Source organism: Pundamilia nyererei, unplaced genomic scaffold, assembly GCF_000239375.1.
Source record: "Pundamilia nyererei isolate P.nyererei 1_Seehausen unplaced genomic scaffold, PunNye1.0 scaffold00113, whole genome shotgun sequence".
NCBI classification, from domain to species: domain Eukaryota; kingdom Metazoa; phylum Chordata; class Actinopteri; order Cichliformes; family Cichlidae; genus Pundamilia; species Pundamilia nyererei.
In genome coordinates this window covers 1,853,007-1,872,825 of record NW_005187514.1, presented here as the reverse complement: position 1 = coordinate 1,872,825, position 19,819 = coordinate 1,853,007, and the positions used below count along the sequence as shown (strand labels likewise).

At 39.2% G+C, this 19,819-nt stretch overlaps 1 protein-coding gene across 2 annotated transcripts; it reads right to left on the bottom strand.

Annotated features, from left to right (window-relative positions):
* Positions 1 to 45: 45 nt before the first annotated feature.
* lifra (LIF receptor subunit alpha a) lies at positions 46 to 18,461 on the bottom strand. Of its 2 annotated transcripts, none has more exons than XM_005741789.1 (18): positions 18,284 to 18,461; positions 10,273 to 10,492; positions 9,971 to 10,107; positions 9,501 to 9,654; positions 9,006 to 9,284; positions 8,726 to 8,855; positions 7,774 to 7,916; positions 7,492 to 7,640; positions 7,183 to 7,336; positions 6,868 to 6,932; positions 6,352 to 6,583; positions 5,932 to 6,117; positions 4,902 to 5,003; positions 4,599 to 4,745; positions 4,283 to 4,420; positions 4,008 to 4,101; positions 3,764 to 3,830; positions 46 to 3,616 (listed from the first exon to the last, which is right to left on the bottom strand). In XM_005741789.1, exons 2-18 carry the CDS (start codon positions 10,379 to 10,381, stop codon positions 2,927 to 2,929), a joined length of 2,976 nt encoding a protein of 991 aa, XP_005741846.1. In that variant the 5' UTR covers positions 10,382 to 10,492; positions 18,284 to 18,461; the 3' UTR covers positions 46 to 2,926. The 2 variants fall into 2 exon arrangements, with proteins under 2 accessions (XP_005741846.1, XP_005741847.1); XM_005741790.1 differs by lacking the exon at positions 18,284 to 18,461 and adding an exon at positions 11,218 to 11,463.
* Positions 18,462 to 19,819: the final 1,358 nt, after the last annotated feature.

The following is a 19,819-nucleotide window of genomic DNA, read 5'->3' as shown; positions in this document are numbered from 1 at the left end:
TTTATTTAAAAAAAAATATGGAAAAAAAGAACCACGCCGACAAACTAACAGCCAGACAAGTCATTTTATTGCATTGAAACAAATAGTATACCATTTTGTGTTAGTAGTGTTAACATTTATTTTTTCCACTCGGACAAAATGTAGTGTTTTCATTCAATAAAATGAACGGATAAAATAATCTGCTAGATATCCCGAATTTAAGAACAATTTCCTGAAATAAGGTACTTTTTTTTAAATGCACAATACTTTCAGTCCTGTTGTCATGCAGAACACTAAGTGTTAGTTTCCAAGCCATATGGCAACATAAACGAGAAGTTTACAAGCCACTGTTTTGTTGTGATATTTTAGATAGCATGCATCAATTTCACAAAGACATCCGAGGCCAACGAGGAAGATGTGTAAAGCAGCAAGTTTACACTGGTATACAAAGCACATATTCAAAAATTCTACAGTGTAAACACTCATTAAAAATGAAGATGAACCTCAGAAAACAGCGGAAACTTTAAAGAAAAATTGCTCGTCTGCGGCTGCAATGAAGAGATCTCTAGCCTTACATACACTTTGTCTGGCAAAGCGAATCTCCTATGGAAAGATAGCAATGCAAAGCGGAGTAAGCTTAAAAACAAAAAGAAAAAAAAAAAAGAAAAAACAGGATCACAATTCTTATTCACTTTATATACAACAAATATATATTTCAAATCTGACTGTTTGAATTTTCCTCTCATTAACTAAATAGTAGAGGGAATATAATGCCATTTTATATAAAACATCAGGAGATTTTGTATTGCAAGAAAGTAAGGGGAAAACAGAAAATCACACTTATGTACAGTTTGTTGCATTAATAATAAGATTTCCAGGACAATAAAAAGGTGCCAGTCTGTTGATCAAAATCAACATAAATCCTGTAACACACTGTAACTTATAACCTTCGAAGCACTGCTTGTTTAAAAAAAAAAAAAAAGCAAGCTTCGAAGGAACAGAATATGCAGCCATGTTTAAATACTCAGAGTTACATCCCCTCTTTAAAATAATCTTGGAAGATGATGATCTCCTATACTGAAAGTGGCTTATTCAGTACTGATGCAAGCTGTCGCCTCATAAATCAAAATTCAGAGCAGTTTTCTGAGAGAAAGAAAGGGGGGATACAATTTTCTCAGTAGTCAAAGAGGACTGACTGCCTGCCTGTTATCAGTTCGTCTGTGAAGACGGAGTTAAAGTTCGTTTACGTCATGATTCACGTCACAGTAGGTTTGCTTAAAGCTTGTTGGCTGGAGGCACTGAGAAACAACAGACCACATCTGCCGTGCGGGCAAGCCCTGGCCTGACTCTAAAAGAAGAAAAGAAAACAATACATCTTGCTTATTGTGTCAAATTATAAGCTTTCTATACTCATTTGTATTCAATGAGCATTTCTAGTCATTATCTATCATTTCTCTCCTTTGGTCCCTTTATCTAACCATAGAATTTAAAAGGCGGCATATATATATATATATATTATTATAAAACATTTGTTTAAATGTACTGCAGACCAAAAGACAGTAAACACATAAACACAGCCTACCAAAATGATATCAAGTTCTTGTGCAGAACTCTCTAAAGAAACCAAAGAAATCTTCGCAATCCACACCGACACACCGAGAAGCCATAGCACTCACTAAAACTGATGACAAATGACATCTCCTGTACATTAAACTAAAGTGTGGGTGGGATCCAGATACTGAAATACAGTGCACTTTCAGTCAATTCTGAATCACATTAGCGTAAGACATTGTTAACAGCAACATTTATGAGTAATAAGGCAATGTGTGAAATTTGATGGTGCAAAGCATTGGAAGCGTTGAATTTTGAAAACGTTGATTACCCACCCAACTAACTCGCATCAGTTAAAAATGTATAATATCAATCATCATCTCGGAGGATAATACAAGTATCAGCCTGACCGTGAAATCCGTTTCGTGGCAAAATCCCCCCCAAAAAAACCAAATAAAAAAATAAAAATAAACTCTACTGGTAATGAAGGCAAAACAGAAGGCAAGAAAACATTACATATTAGTGTGTTTGTTCATTATAATACATCACTTTGTATTCATGTTTTTAGCTTATAACAGTGTATATCCGATGGGTTTATCACCCATATATTTCCAGACCATAATACAAAGCACCACACCCACATCTGTGTAAACTAAAGATGATTCTCATCAATAAGTGCATAGTTCCACTGATATCTCCCTGTTTCAACAGTTATTTGTGAACTGTAAATCACATGTGAGAGGACTTGAGCTTCAGTCCTGTAGCTGTCTCAAAGCAGGTAAGATTAAACCAATGGTGGAACAGCAGAAGACATGAACAATTAAAACTGCTCCTTTCCTAAAAGGTACTTATAAAGTATTTTCAGGTGCCATTATAAAGTTTGAAGCTGTGCTGCATTCAGTTTTTCTCTGTAGTGTAGTAAAGCTTACATCACCAAAAGAAAGAAAGAAAGAAAGAAAGAAAGAAAGGTAAGCACACTAAACACAGGAAATGCCATTTGGAAATGCCCATCACACAAAGTCACAGATCAGACACCGGGTCTCCAGAGGGTGCATATATAGTATGGTAGAAAGAGGAGAGGTATGAACAAATCATTTGAGGAGTTTTGCTGCCATGATAGAAATGTTTTGATTTATAAATATACAGATTTATATTCATAATCCAAGGACGAGAAAATAACAAGACACATTTCTACGTGTTTGGCATAAACGTCAGAAAATGACTTATTAACTGCTGCTGTCGAAATGCAACAATCATGTAGTGCTACATCAGAAGGGATACTTAGCTAGACTATGTGGCTTAGCCTTGCGATACATGACACTGGTAACAGTAATGATGAAAATAGTTTCACATTAAACCCCCTGACCTGGCGACTAGTACTGAGAGAGAGATGATCTCATGGTTTTGTTGATGACAGCAGGTTTGTGAGCCAGGATGCTGCTGACGACGACAGCTGTCGTTTCTCCCCTGTATTCTCTTCTCCATCCGGGAGAAGGAATTGAGTGGAAGCAACAGAGGTAGGGGATCCCAGTGAAGGTGCCAGGCTGCCCATTTCTGCAGCATCCACGGGGGAGTCCAACTGCCAGGAGCCCTGGGGCTTGTAGCCCCCAGAACAGGCAGCCTGTGGCTCTAGGAAAGACTCTGGTGAAGACAGGTCCATGTCATCACTTGGGGCTCTAGGTTGCATCTGAGGTCGATAGCCTCCTCCTCCATAGCTGACCGACCGATCAAGCTGGGGTTGGTGGCACTCGGAAGAACCCTGTGGATCCAGCTGGAGGACCAAAGAAGACCCTGAGGTCTGGATCCCTGTGTATGTCACATCGGTGTGAGCTGAACTCATAGACGATATAGAAGAAGCAGACGAGTCTGGGAAACGTGGCCTTATGGGACGCTCGTCTACCATTTGGTTATAGTAGCGTAATGACGTTGGTTCATCTGTGTCAACTGACTCATCTCCTATTCCCTGCCCTGCATCATCCTCATCTTCCTCAGGAATGGCAACAAGCATATCTTTAATACAATCATACTCAGGTGTTTCTACAACACACACCATGCTGTGGGGAGATGGCTTCACGTCCAACGGACCCTGAAAGAGACAAAGAGTCAGTTAAATATAGTTTCACAAGACAGCATAAAAAAATAACACATAAAAAACAGGGAATGAGCTTTTGTAATCACAAAGGAAGCACAAGGAAGTTTCTAAGGATCATACTGGATTAAGCTAATACTGTACCCGTGTCCTGGGCCAATCACTGGGAAGCTTGGGCTCTGGAATATCTGGATAGAATGCCTTCTTTACCCTGGTAGGAGCAGAATTTTAATTTTAACATTTAGAATATCAAGTGCCTGAATAATAATTAAAAAAAAAAAAAAAAAAAAAGATGCTGTGCATTGCTGCCTTGAATTATAAAATCATCTCTTGCATACATGCAAACAAGAGAGAAAGACTAGCAAAAATAGCAGCACAACAGTCTTACCACTTCCTTTTCTTGTAGCAAGTGAAAGTGACGATGGCCAGTAATAAAGTTACAAGCCCCAAAGAAGTCAAGATCTCCAAGATGAGCCAATCAGCTGTCAGGATAGGACAAAGAGTATTAGAAATGCTACACTACCAATTTACCTACATCTAAGTACAAATTACGCTATCTATCGATACATATATACATACACACATAAATGCATGCATCATACATGAGAATCTTTAATAATGCTGACAGACTGGCATAATAAATAAAACTAGATATTTACGTACTGTAGGGCTCTATTGTTACAGTGGCAGTGGTGCCTGTGTTCTCCCCTGCTGCAGTGTAGGCCTTGACAGTAAATTTGAAGGTCCCCTTAGTGAAACCCTTTGCTGTGTAGCTCATCGTTTCTGGATCAGACACATTCTCTGTTCAAAGGGTAATGAACGAGTAAGGAGAGAAAAGAAGAAGAAAAGTATTAACCAGAAGCAAAATGCACACATTGTGATGAACTGCAAAATCATAATTATTCATGATCTTTGTCCTTTTAAAGTATCGTACTGTAACAGTTTTATTGGTTAAACAGGAGGAGAATCATAAATATACCTAGTAGTTTGAACTGGTAACCAGTGCTGTTGTAAATATTGTAGCCCAGGAGGAAGCCTCTTCTGTTCACCAGTGGAATCTCTTTCCAGGTGAGAAGAATATCAGCGTTCTGCTGACTGGCTGACAGAGTCAAAGCAACAGAAGGGACTGTGGAAACCACAAAAGGTGGGGAAAGGTTGGAGGAGCATGGCGAGAAGGAGAAAAGTTGTCCGCGATTAAAACACACAGCGCCATTTTTTTTGTTTATTTGCTTGTTTGTTTGTTTTTTAAAGATAAGCTTTCAGTGTGCAGCGGTATCCCTACCCAGCTCCTGCGTGTATCCCTGCCAGCGCTTCAACAGTTCCCTGGCATCTGAGGAGCAGCTGTACAAGGACAAGTTGTATCTCACACCTGGCTGGAACGTAGCTGATGACAGAGAAACAGATTATTGTGCGTTATGCAACACAATTTAAAATTCGACAGCCCCTTTCAGTGGAGTTATTTGAGGTAACTGAGGTTGTTGTAAGCTGAAAATCGTATTAATATCTTAAACCTCTTTCTGACGTGTACTCTCTCCTGTTAATCTGAATGTGACCTCTCCATATCAGAATGCACGCTCTGACCACTTTTCCATAAACCTCGAGCCAAGCACATTTTACGCAAACATTTTTAGCACAAGAGTGACTACTTGCAGTCACAAGACTGCAACTGCACGGGTGTCCCTCCAACATCTTGAGTTTCCCAGCTCATTAAAACATATCAGTGTTTTGGAGAATGTCTAAACAAACCTTTGCCACGAGATACATGCTTTCAGTCACAGTACCAGTGACAGGTCAGATTAGCAAGTTAACAATTCATCACATAGTTGCAGCTTCCTGAATCCATCAGTAACAAAGTTTGAGAGTTGTGTATCTAGCACAAGAGCAGTAAGTTTAACAAATTATCCTGCAAGAGACACGGAGACGAGATTGATTGCAAGCAAACACTTGATGTGTAATTCACTTCAATCAGGTGAGCAATTACATACAGTTAGATTTTAATAATTGCCAACACATAATACTGTAGTAACACTGTAGTAATACTGTCAGTAATTTTGCCTCCTATCAATGCTGTTGGCTGTTTTGAATGGAGCTATGAGGAACGTTAGTATAAAAATGGCTCATCTCTGAAAACTAGAAAACAGCAATATTATCTATTCCGTGTCTGAAAAGACCTGAAATTACTATACACAGTCAAGAATAATACTAACAGAAAGACAACAAAGTTTGTACCAACAATCAAAACACATACAGCACAGTGCTAAAATCCACTGAAATCAATGCTCCGTTTTCACAGGCTGACAGTTGTTGCATACCTGACTCAATGGAAACATTAGTGGTTCCAGCAGGCAACTTAATCCACTCTACAGGGCAGTCTTGTGGGCAGAAGGCATCAAGCCACTCTACCACATATCCACAGGTGGCATTGGCATTGTTTTCCCAGAACAGGGGAAAACCTTGGTCTGTATAAACTATCCTGGGCGCAGCAAGGGGTTCCACACCTGGAAGGATGAAAACAAGCTTAGCAATGTAGAAGCCACATCTATTCACCGTTTCTACACAACAGAGTGCTACTTTAGGGTTTCAACAACGACGCATGTTATACGAGTGAAAGCAGACGCTAAAACACCAGAAAGTTCTCCTTAGAAGCTGCCAGCAATGTCACATTAGGTCAAGTGTGCTGTTGAAATATAAGATAAACATCTCACACACACTCTCCCTCCACTTTCACATACTTGTCAAATGTACTCTTGCAGGTGGAGAAGATCCCGCATCATTCCTTGCAGTTACTTTTGCTATGACGCTGCCGTTATTGCTGAAGAAAGCGATTTCTGTGAGGTTGACTGGCATGGACCAATTATTCGGTGGCAAGGTTACAGCCGGCGCAAGTGCTCGATTTTCTTCAGGACTCCAAAGGAAAACTTCATATTGTGTCAGTTTACCGTGGCTCTGTCTTCGTGTTAGAGGCTAAAGGAGATCAGGAAAGAAATTATATTAAATCGCTTTCTTCTTATTGGGGTACATTTCATGGTACGTTAAACAGTGACCTGTGTCAAAGTGGTAAAACGAAACAGGATAACGAATGAAAATGCACATGTTACTTGTCTGTGCATTATAGCTGTAGTCAACATGATGAATCTGTGCTCTTTCCAATTATACATGCATAAAGCTAATTGTCTAAAATGACCATGTAAATCTAAAACAGCTCAAGTCAAAGATGAAAAAACAAAACAAAAAAAAAGACACATTACCTTCCAAACAACCTTCCCGGTGTTATCTGTGTTCAACCATATCCAAGCATCTGGGGTATCGGGAACTGAGAAAAGTCAAAAACATACAAACGTTATGTTACATTTCAGAGACTCTAGTCCTATAGAAATGAGGACTTCAAATATCCAGTATTTAGCAACAAATTTACTTCCTAGATTTCCTTAAAGTTGAATTAATTCAGGCAGACACCCAACAATTAATCACTAAAAAATTACTGATTGATAAAATTAGGAAATAATAAACACTTGAATCCCTAATTCTGCCAAAATAAGCAACACCACAAATAAATAATTTACCATAGGTTTTAGTTTTGAAGGAAGACAGTTTGCTCCAGTTTCCCCACTTCCAGAAATTCTGCTGGGCACCGCAGCGGACTTTAACACTGTAGTGCTCATCAGGATACAGGTCCGACAGAAACACAGACCTCAGACCCACACCAGAGAAAACACGCTGGAAACAGACATTCGATTTTATAAGCACGAATGAGAGAACATCCTACATGACCTCGCATTTCTTGAGGGCAATGTGGTAGGATGCAGTCCTAGAAGAATCAAAGTGATGATGTCTGACATATTGCACAACATACACAAGCGCAGACTTCTCACCTTTATTAGTTTTTCGTCCTCTGTTGCGGTGATCTCAACCTGGCAGACAAGTGCCAAGGAAGAATAACTGTCGTACTTCCAATGCCACGACAAAGAGGCATTCCAGGCATCGGCAACGACGCTCAGCAGATCTGGCGCCACTGGACACACTGAGGAGGAAGAAAGATTCAACAACATCAGAAAAGGAAAAAAGTATTTTTTATATATTTTTGATTTCTATATGTCTGTTTTACCAGAAGAGTATGTGCAGTGATGGTGAGAAGCTAAGGTTGAGCCACCCACCTCTGTGACTGAGTTCAGCAGTGTCCGTGAGGCTGTACTGGCCGAGAAGATTCTTAGCTACCAGTGTCCAGTTACCCTCCCATGTGTCTAAAGTACAGGTTGCTTCTTTCTGTCCCACATCTTGGTTGACCTCACTGCAGTCCCTAAAAAAAAAAAAAAACACAAAAAAAAGGCACAAAAAATTAGATTTGCTGTAAGTATAGCAATTCACAATAAAATGTAATCACTTCAAATTGTCTTTCTAACATATAGAAAAGGCACAGAATGAAAAACATTTTGGCCAGCGTTCAAGCTATTCCTGTAAAAGGCTTGGAAGTGTGCCAATCTGCTATCAAATTGACTCACAGAGGCAAGTGGTCTCTTTGCCTAAGTGTTTTATATTTCTCGTCTTCCTTTCTCAGCTAGTTTTTTTTTTCCGTACAAAAAAAAGGATTTTTAGAGAAAGGCAGAGGAACTGTCATAAATAATATAAACACATTGTTCAAATACAAACTAAGTGTGACCCGATGATGGCTAAAAGCAAAGTCTTGGACATAAAAGCTGAAAGGGCTTTCACATCTAATTTTTTAAAACAATCTTCTGTTTTCTTTCTTTCCAAAAGTTCTGCCTATAATGATGCAGGTAATGCCAGTTGATGAGCAGCACACGTGTACATTTTATATATGTTATTCTTGCCTGAGGAGAGAGGTTTAAGGCACTGCAGTTGGACCCTTTTGCTTCTGTGACCTACTGGACAAATCATTTTTGTGCTCACACTGGATAAAAAGCTTTAGGTGGCAAAAAAGAAACATCCAACATGCGGTTTGGACAGGTTTGGACGGATGTAGGATTGTTTGAAAAATACAGGTAAAGGTTCCCTGTAATGTCCATGTATTCTAGAACCTGCAGATGTTTTCTGTGAATGAGTGATTGTACAGTTCTACTGCTCCCTTTTGTGAGTGAGACTGCGTACCTGTTGTTCACAAAGTAGCGAGTTCCTCGTTGACTGCCATACAAGTGAGTGTCTCGTCCTTTACCCCACTGGCACACAGCTGATCTTAAGTCATGAGTCTCACATTTAAAATCAATGGGCAGTGGTGGATCTGGGGATGTGGGCAAAAAAAAATAAAAAAATCTCAGTCACATTTTTAGAGTCGTAAATATTAAAAGATATAAATGAATGTATTTTTCTGCCATGCCCAAAACATTAACCCAGATTAGATCTAAACATATTTCAAACGTGTTTATCTTACATCCAACAAACACAACGGCTCCATACAGTTTTTCCTTGTCTTCTGGCAAACAAAGCATGTTGCTCCCTGACTGGCGAGAGGCCACCAGATTGAACACTGTGGTGGAATAGGTCCGCCTGCTCAGTCGTGTCACGCTCGTGGTGTTCCCGTCGTACTTTAGCTTATCTAAGACCATCCCTTCATCCAAAATGCAACAGAAGGTGATGTTGGCCCCCACAGGTAAAACTTTGTCCTGGGGAAATACCTTAACTCTCTGCTCACTATTGGGGTGATCATTTCCTGAAATAGAAAACAGATCGAGAGAGAATAAAAAAAAATTGAGTTAAGAGAGTAGTAAGGTGTAAAAAGACACTGATATGCACAAGGCAAATATTTTAGGAGGTATACATTTTAAAAGAATGAGGCCTTAATGAGAACATGCCAACAGGATACTAACTGGGTACTTAGGTTTTAACTAATTACTGATGGTCTATAATATACATCCGTGCCACTGACCTTGAAGTGTCTCAGTCTGACTCCATTCACTTGTAGTGTGCCCATCTCTTGAGCAGATTTTGACTGACAGGGAGGTACACTCCAGGGGGTTAACTGAAGTCCACGTCCACTGGTGCAGACCACTCACCTTATTCACTGTCGGAGAGACTGTCTCCTGCAGAACATACACAGAATGCACAGTTCAAACAAGTAACTGGTGAAATATTGCGAGCGTCATAGAGAAGAAATCACCTACTTAGTGCACACAAAACCTAAAGTTCACGTAAAATCAAAGCAATCACTACAGGAAAATATGCAGCACAAGATAACGATTCCCTTTTGAAAAAAAAAAAAAAAATTCTTTTACAAATACCAAAGATGATTTTCAAAACAATGTTACCAGTACAGCAAATCTTCCTACACTCATAATTACTACAATTGCTTTAAAATTCCATGACAAAACAAGTTCGTAGAAAATGAAGTGCTCTTACATAGAAGACAGTTTCATTGAATTCAGTTCTTAGAATGATGAGGTCAAAGGTCGTTGCGCCTCCTCCCAACCAGGATATGGAGAGTTCCTGTGTGTACCAGTTAGGAGACAGCGTCACCCGCTGAGGTACTGTAAGGCCTGGGGGGAAAAAAATTCCATCAGGGTTTAATGATTATAGGACACACAGTTTAACTCTAAATGGCTTCTTAGAATTAAAGAAACCTTCAACATTAGATGAGTTCAGCAGAGCAGAATATCCGATTTATTAAAGTTAAGGTTTCCTTCACGTGTTTCAGTTCTTACCAGTATCTGCATGAGTGTGTGAAGTCGAAAACCCCAGGACAATCCACAGGAGCCAGACAAAGCCACTGCTAATAAGCTTTGAGGTGGGAGTGAGACTTAAGTGAGCCATTTTTATCTACTGGCCAAGCGTCCGCTTACAGATCCTGATGAAGTGATGGTCCTCTTCACTACACTACCGTGTTAAAACATCCTGAGAGGCAAAACCTATACAGAGGAAGGCCTGTGGAAAAACCCAGAAGAGTTCAAAACAACGATAAATGTATCATGTATCATGTTAAAACATAGATATTATTAAAAAAAGAAAATAACAGCCTGGCTGTGAAAAAAATAATGCTAATGACCGAGAGTTACTTGGGGACACTGTGAAGCTGTCCGGGTTGAAGTCATGTAAACATAATGTTTTTTCCATGAAAATATTCTGGCACGCAGTGTTTTTAAGAAATGTTCTTTAGGTTTGTTTCTGACACTGCTGGGTTCACTGGGGACCAATGTGTTGAACTGACTTCAATTTTTTGCAATACCTCACTGCAAGCTGCCATTCTTATGTTACTTCTTGCCAAAGCCAGATGTACAACTGCCAAGAAAAGTCAACCGTAAGGAGAAAAAAAAAAAAAAAACTTCGCCGTGGCAGCTGTTTAAGCACACACATCACACACACTGGTTATGAAAATCCTCCTGTTCCTGGTATTTGGATTATCCTGTACTTGTCCTCCTCTTAAAGGTCCTAGTTTTTTTATTTTTTCTAAGCCGTTTTGGAGGGTTTTGATTTAACACTGCTCCTATCAACCGGACTTATGAACAATCAGAAAGATACAGGCAAACTGGATACAAAGACAACTGTGGCACCAGCATTGCAGGTTCTTTTGGCTGCCGGACGTATCTGCATGTTTGATTTGGCACAGACTTTATGCCTGACGCCCTTCCTGACACAAACCTCCCACTTACCCAGGCTTGGAACCGGCACTACCAGTACACTAGCTTTGAACGTCCCAAGGCTGACTCTGTGTCTCCTCCCGGTTTCGAAATGAGGATCTTTTGCACACGTTATCCACAGCACCATACAGCCCCACAGCTGTGGGTCAGACAAGACAAGAACATGTATGCCATGCAGCTGGAACTTTTTGTGCATTTAACAGGTGCTTTACATATAATCTTGCATTGCTTGACCCTACAGATTAAAGCCACTGACTAAAATCATTGTGCAATATAAAAGATTGATGTAGCTATGGCAACATTACCAGTTAGTCCTGTCTTGAGGCTTTGAGCTGAGCTTTGTGGGCATTACGACTTAGCCACTGTGGGCCAATGTGTGCTCACACAAAGTGAGTTATGAATCAGAAAGCAGGTCCACCCTAAAGTACGCCCTGCTTTATCCCCTTTTTTATTCTAACAATTTAATAAATGATCTTTAGGTTGTATTAAATAAAACTTTAAACTACGGGCTGAGACTATAAAACCACTGGGGAGGTATTTACTGAGATCATGGATAAAATGAGCCAACGGGTCATTTTTCCATTCATCTCTATACAAACAGACAGACCTCCAACCTATGTCCAACTTTTATATACAGTCTATGATAGACGAGCACATTTAACTATTCCTACCAGGACTTTGGGTTAATTGAAAGTAATGTAAGCTGAGTAGACACACTTGCATGTAAAGGCAGCTGGCAGCAGTGTAGATCGAGCTGAAGATAACTTGTACAACAACACAGAGCTATCTTTTCCAGGGAAATATCAACCCAACCATTTATTTTCACTAAATGGAATGTCAGAGTGTATTCAATTCTAATGTCAACAAAACTCCTTCCACAGGTACTGCCAGTCAAAAATCTGTACCACCTCGGCCTGCTCACCGTCTGTTTGGCTGCCCTCTAAAACCACACAAATCGTTCACAGCTGTTATGGTAAACCACAGCTGCACTCAAATACTCTGCAACTTTTTGGGATTTTGAATTCTACTTTTTTATTTTTTTGTTAAATTGTGTAATACATTACATTTCAGTTTGACCCCTGACCTCCCTGTAACTTACAGGACTTCACTGTTGCCAACTTAGCAGCTTTGTTAATAGATCTGGCAAGCGTTCCTAGTCCCTATTGAAAAATTGACAGCGGTGCTGTCATCAAGAGTGATGTTCACATCCCCATTGCACTCTACCAGGCTCAGAGCAGACACAGGCCTGCGCTGCAGAGTACGACACATTCTGCTGCTTCTAAATTTGTCTTTGAGTGACGATTTTCTTTTTCTCAGCTAATTAGACATGAATCTTTCCACCCACTGACCAAAGCTTATTGTAGATTGCTATCAAATATGCAAGTACATAAATTGGTATTCTAGATACCCCTACAGCAAACAGCTTGTTCATTCTGCTAGATAAAACTGCCAGTTTGTCTGGCAGAAGCAGCTTAAGAAGAATGAGACAGGCATTTATCATTTCACAACATGTGAGAACAAAAATATTTTTTGCACCCCCTTTAAAATATGATTAAATACATAAAAATACTTGCAAACATAAACTTTAAGTCGTGACTCATGTATGGTGTACATTGGGTGCCTGATTTTCTTCTTAAAGTTAGATAATTTAACACAAAATGTGTCGCAGTGCACAGGGACGGAATAATCGAGTCTTAACCCCGATGAACCTGCATGTGGTTGTGTACGCATATAAATCTCAGTTCTTGTGTGTTGAACCATCACTGACATTCGCAGTTCATCTGGTTTCCCTCGAGACAGGCTGGGGCAGGCCTCAAACGTCTCTCTAGCTTGACAAAAATACGCCTCTGAAAAACAACCAAGCCCTTTGCAGCAATAACGTGACATGTTTCAAATAGATGAGCAAACAATTCCTGCCAAAACCTTAAGCCTCGTTGCCAAATAAGTGATCCTATCAGTACTCCATAGTGACATTGAGTATGACCGTGCAGCATCATGCTGATATATTTTTAGATGGCTGTTTCATTAATTCATGACGTGGCCCACTGCAAACTTTGCAAATACCACAAGAGCACGAGAGCTACTGGATTTCATAACTCTTTTGTGTCAAGGACAGATTCAACATAAGATAAGAAAAAGATTCTATTTATCCTGGCAGAGGGAATAAATTAGAACAAATTTATAATCTGCTTCAAATCTTGAAAGCCTTGTGTTTGTTTCTTAACACTACAGTTCTTTGTTAAAGCTATAGGCTATGGCAGTCATTAACTGAAACATCAATCTACACAGTAGACCAGCAGTCAGTGGATTTAAAGATCAGTTTTTTTCTTTTGACTCCTAAAGTAGTTACAGATATCTTCATGTTTGTTTGTTGGCTGTGATTTAGACATGACATGTGAATAAATAAACCTCGCGGTCATCGATCTAGCTCTTTCTGCATGCATAGCAATTGCATTTTCCTTTCTAAGCAGCTGCTTCTTCTGCATTCAAAAAGCACACTAAACCCAGCAGTATTAATGTGATTTATTTAATGGGACTTTCTGCAGAGCTGGCTATAGCAGTTCAAAAATCTTCTGTTTTTTTCCTGCCATTAAAGTGCACTTCACATGAAATTCAGAAGAACTGTTCAATATAAATACAGCTGAGTGGAGTCAGTCTATTACACATTTTTGTGCTTGCACCAAAACAACAGTTTTATTCCATGTTTTGTGGTTTCCCACATGAGAGGGCATTCTCCTTTCTTTGAGGATTATTTTTCCAAATTTTCACACCACGTTGAAATGTTTTACAAGCCCCAACACAATTCTTTGAGCCTCAGGGTACAAGACAAAAACAACAGCAATTTCTCTTTTTTAACAGGCTGCACTGATGGGAAATGAGGGCATTGGGGGGGTGTCTGTACATTCTGGGAAATCTCATCCAAGAAACTGATAGCTAAAAATGCACATCAGCACACAAATCAATACCTCTCTGCTGAGCTCTGGCTCTTGTCTTTGGAGCAGTGATGAATGTGACCACAAACAACAAAAACCACAAGGATGTTGTTACTTAAAAACTAAGCCTAAACCTCATCTGTATGCCTGCAGTAACCCTATTTTAGGAAAGCGCAGACTCACCTCAAAGACAACACCGTGACTTCAAGCTTGCCACCTCTTTCCACACCACAGTTTACTCCCGGCTGTATATGCAGCTGTGTAAAGAGGCTCTGAAAAGCCATGAAGATTGTCCAGGTATACTCCCACGCAAAATACCACAGGCAGGACTGACTGTCAAATGAAGCTACCATTTCTAAGAATCCAAAGTACAGGAGAGATGTACTCCAGTTACTGGTTACTGGCATGTCCATGGCAAGAATCAGTACATCTATGTATACATGAGAGCCCATCTGGGAATTTACATGCGGCGTCTGACGAGCTGTAGATTGTAACTGATCTGTGATTATAGTAAATGACAAATGTTTGTCCACAGAGACCTATTAGAACTTGGCGATTACTAACTGATACTACTAACTGTAGTGGCCTTGATAGGTCAAAAGCACTGCAACGTAGCAAAACACACAAAAAAAGAAAAGTGCTGCAAAAGCAAGCAAAACAGAACTGATTAAAACACAACAGAAAGAGAAAAAATCTTGGAAAGGTTCTTAAAAAGCCTCACAAAACACAAAGGAAGTGTTTTTGGGGAGATAAGCTAACAGTCATAGCAAACCATGCAAATAAAACACAAATTAACTTGCATCATTTTCTCCCTCACAGCAGAATTAGTATGTTTTGGGCTAATTTCCATTCTTTTTTTTGTGTATTTTGCAGCAATTTTCTATTTGCTGGTGTTTTTCTAAGTTGCAGTGTGTTTGATCTTTCAGGGCCACCATAACTGACTCTTCTAACTCTAGTGTCAAACTAAAACACAAGAACTGAGAAAAGTATGAAGATAAACTGTTATTGCTATGTGATTCTTATTGATGCTACAATCAAGGCCAGGAGACAAAATAAAACTGAACAAAAGCTGAAAACTAAACTGAAAAAGAAGACAGAGACAGAATTACCTGTGCTTGGACAGAAACACCTCAAAATATTACAAAAATCTTATTGTCTATATACATAAATATTATGATGAATTACACTTTAATCTGCCTCAGGCAATGGGAGATACTTTGTGGTTGTGTGATTTCTGCCCTTGTTCATTTGCACAAATGACCTTACAAATACAGACTGGAAAGAGCAATGAGGCCCTGTGACTGATAGTATTATCTTTAGCCAAATGTGGAGGCAATCTTTGCGTCTGTTCCAGCCTGCAGTCAGCAGAGCTGTCATTGCTTTTTAATACAGCGGGACCAAAGAAATGAACAATCAGTGAAACACAAGCCATTGTATTTGAGCCTGCGCCTCTATCCACACCACCACACTGTGCAGCTGTGTAAAGCCACGTTTAGGGGAAAGCCATGGAAAATATCCAAGTGTACTTCCATACACCATGCAGGACTGGCTGCTGATGTGATGCAACTATTTCTCCAACATTTCGTACATCAAATTGTTAAAATGTCAATTAATATTCAAACACCCATTTCCCATGTCTAGTGCTTCAGGGAGTTCACAAGTCACAAATAATACAAACAGTTACTGACAGACGCAAAGTTAGAGGCTTGTTTTCTCCCAAGGTTTTGTTTGTATGTGTCTTGGCTAGTGCACTTGTCCTTTGCCCAGGGGAGTTAATAATTAAACTTTGTTTTTATTTTATATGACACAAAGTAAGAATAAGATTATTATAGTTACAAGTTTCCAGATTCCAACAATATTTTTCCCCACACCAACAGAACATGAGAAATGCTTTTCACAGTAAGAGTAACAGTTATTAATCTGTCTCCTGTAAATGTACCAAAAGACATCCTGACGTTTAAAGATCATATAAAGGGATCGTTGTTCCCACTAGAACTGAGACCAGGACGAAAATAAAAATGAATGAGAGCCAAAGCCAAAATTACACCAAACCACCACTGCTTTAAGCTAAAAAGCAACTACTCAAGCAAAACATTACAAAAAAGCTTAGAAAAATACCACACCTACCTAAATAGATGTAACTTTGTTTGATAAACCTTTTATATGCTGCAATGTTTTGTCAGTAAGCATTTTGCCCCAGGTAGCGGACTATATTGCATGAGCTTATCATTTTTATGTCTGCTCATATGTACATACAGATGCATACTATTTGAACAAAAGGCAATCAAAACCTTTGATAAGATTTTCCTTTGCCAAATCCAGGGAAACAGTTGTCTGCCTGTTCTCAGCCTACGCTCAGCAAAGCTGCCATTACTCTGTCATACAGTGACCACTGTGACCAAAGAAGTAAGCACTGAGTGGCTCTATGTAGCTGAGGTGACATTTTGAAACACGAGCTAAAGCTTCAGCTACTTATGTTCGACATTTAAATGGGAAGAGGGGAAGACCGGATGCTTGTTGGAGAATAAGTGAAAACAGGGAAAGTTACCAAATGAATGTCCGTGTGAACTGTCGGTGCTCTGACCTCAGTGGAAAGAAGACATTGAGTCCTCTGTGTGTGTATGTGTGTGTGTGTGTGTGTGTAGCTTTTGGATGTCAACCACAAGGCATTTCCTTCCTTCCTTCCCTATTCCCTGTAGTTCTTTATGGATGAAAATGCTAATCTAAAAAAACAACTGGAAGTGAGTACAGCTCACTTCATATAATTTGTTTTTACATTTTTGCTTCCTAGCTTCTGACTTAAGCCAAATAAACACACACTGTCTACAGCTTAAATCAAGCAAGCCAAAAAGAGAACTATGCAAAACTAGCAGTAGGTTAGCTTCTAGCGGAAACAACCAAGTGACCATTTGCAAAGCAAACATACCAACAGGGGACCTATTGTCCTCCCAGTTAGGGGTAGGTGAAACATATTTTTCCAGATTGTTATGGTGTCTGCTGCTTGTATGTCCCATGTTGAGTCATAAAACTACTAGACTACATGATGCAATAATGTATCTATTTTTATTAAATCCATCAGAATTTAATAAAAGTAATGTACGAAGAGGATACAGAAGATAACTCTTATTACTACTACTGAAAAGATGAAGACGTTAAAAATAACAGGGTGACAGCTTTCTGTTAGGTTTGAACAAATAGATATAAATAAATAAAATGCAACAAGGGATCATTTGCCTCACTTGTCATGTGCAGATACTTTAACACTTAAGAAGGATCGCCTGCTGATTCACTGGCACCTTAACTGTGCGCTGCCTGTATCCCTGCTTTTAGGTGTTACAAATGGTAGGAACTGTTGCCTGTAATATTAAGCAGCTACTGGGTAGGGTATGATAGAGTATGATCAAATACCCACCCAGGGTTTTGTAAGAACATGCTGTATGTTCCCAGACGGGGGATCTCTTTACCTGTCTGTGCATATTTTTTTTATCTGTTCACAGTTTAGTTTCAAAATGAACATGGACCTGTTTTATACCAAGAGACACAAGATAGAGGCGGCAAATGCCCAATCCATACTGCAACACACCGACTACCTGATTAAGAAACTGACCTCTCAATCTGTAAACCATAATCCCATAATTACAAAATATACATTATCACCATACACAGTTCAAATTTGTGGGTCCCAAATACACAGCAAAACAATCAAAAGCTGTAACCGTCATCCATTTATTCGTTTTTAAACTATTATGTGAATTTGTGGCTGATTCAGTTTAACAGACCAGCCCAACTGCACCATCACAGGACGGACAGTTTGCATCATTAGCATTAGCAAGTGAGAAGCATGGGGAATACCGCAACAGCAAACGCATCTTTAAAAACGCACACACTGTAATTATATTAAACTACACGGTAACTAAATATGAACTGTTTTTCATTTTCCCTTGACTTCTTAACAATAGTTTTAATGATAATAACAGGGGATAAAGTCAGCCGACAGTCATTGTAAAGTCACTTAGAAGCCACCCACCACACACACGCAGACGCAGACAGGCCACCGATATTTGGAAAACACTGTTAGCTGGAGTAGCTGCCCTAAACGAACTATCGCTAGCAGGACGTCCGAACACAAATAACAGCGAAATTACCTCTGATGTGACGAGAACTGGTTTTCGTTGATGTTTCGGATATATATTCAATTAATCCTGCTCCTTAATGACGTGATAAATAATTAAAGAGCCACGATATCTTCTCGATCCAGCCCCTGTCCCTGCCGTGCTGTTGGACCGTGCCCAGTGACTCCCGAGTGGGTTGGGATTACTGGAATACAGCGAACCGCGAGTAGACGTCTGGACTAGCCAATGGGATTCTTGTAACCTGCAGTTCACACAGGGAGAGGGCGTTGTCGTGCCGCGTTCAGGACACGCAGGACAAACCTGAGAAAACAATTACTCTATGATAGTACAAAAAACACCAAAAAAAAAAAAAAATCAGCTTCGATGTTTAGATGTGATGTTATGTGAAATCCCTGTTTTTTCAACTTACAGCAAATTGAATTGATTTATTGTTTATTTATTTTCAATTTGTGCGTGTGTCATGTGGTTCCAAAGACATCCATATAACACTTTTTAAACATTTTGTTTAAACTGATGAAAATGTTTTTGTTGTTGTTTTTTAATACAAAATCAAAAGCCCAACCCTTTTGGGTGTTTTATATTTTTTAAGTAAAAAAATGAAGAATAGAGAGAAAAAGCATATAAAACCAGATTAAACAAAAGAAATATAACCCCCCAAAAAACTGAGTTTTTCTTTTTAAAGTGTACATTTTTTAAGCATTTCTTTTATTTTTCCACAAATTTCAGTCATTTGAAATAATAGGCTAAATGTTGTACTAAAACAAAATTCTTCCACTTATTGTTTCATTCTCTTTGCTTTAGTTATCTGTTAGATTGGACCAGAGCTTAGTCCAAATAGACTGATTGAACATAGTTTAGAAAAAGGAGACCTTTAGACCTGCAAGGTCAAACAATTCACACTGGATGTCAGGACAAGGTATGAAGCCCAGGAGCTCTCTGTAGACAACTGTGACAGAGCTCTCAGAAGCATAAGGGATGGATAAAGAATGAGAATCCTTTCAGGGATAGTGATGGTAGAATCATGGCATGGGCATGCTTCTCAGCACCAGAGACTGGTTAAAAATAGGAAGCTAGACGCAATCCTTAAAGAAAGTCTTTCCGCCAGAAAACAAATGACCTTTGATTTTTGTGATTGTTAAACTTGACAAAGGTAACCCGAAAGCATACAACCAACGCAACATGGAATTAGTGCTGGCAAAAGTCTCAGATTCGCCCTGCGTGACCCACCGACAAAAGAAAATCATATATCCCATTCAAACGATTCAAAAGCAAAAGCAAAACTGTAACGAAATCCAAATGCATTCTAGAAAGTTCTAAAGTGAGAGACTGAAGACTATTGTAAAGTAGTTTTAATTTTCAATACAAAAAAGGAAAAAAAGAAAATCTATTGTTCTGTGCAGACTGATGGACAGAAATGCTGATTTTATCCATTTATCATCACGCAAAGTGTAATAATAAATGTGTATTTTAAGGCAGTGGTATAGAATTATTAGGAATTATTAAGAATGTAGAAAAACAATCTCTTCAGTCTGTTCTCTACAAAAACCT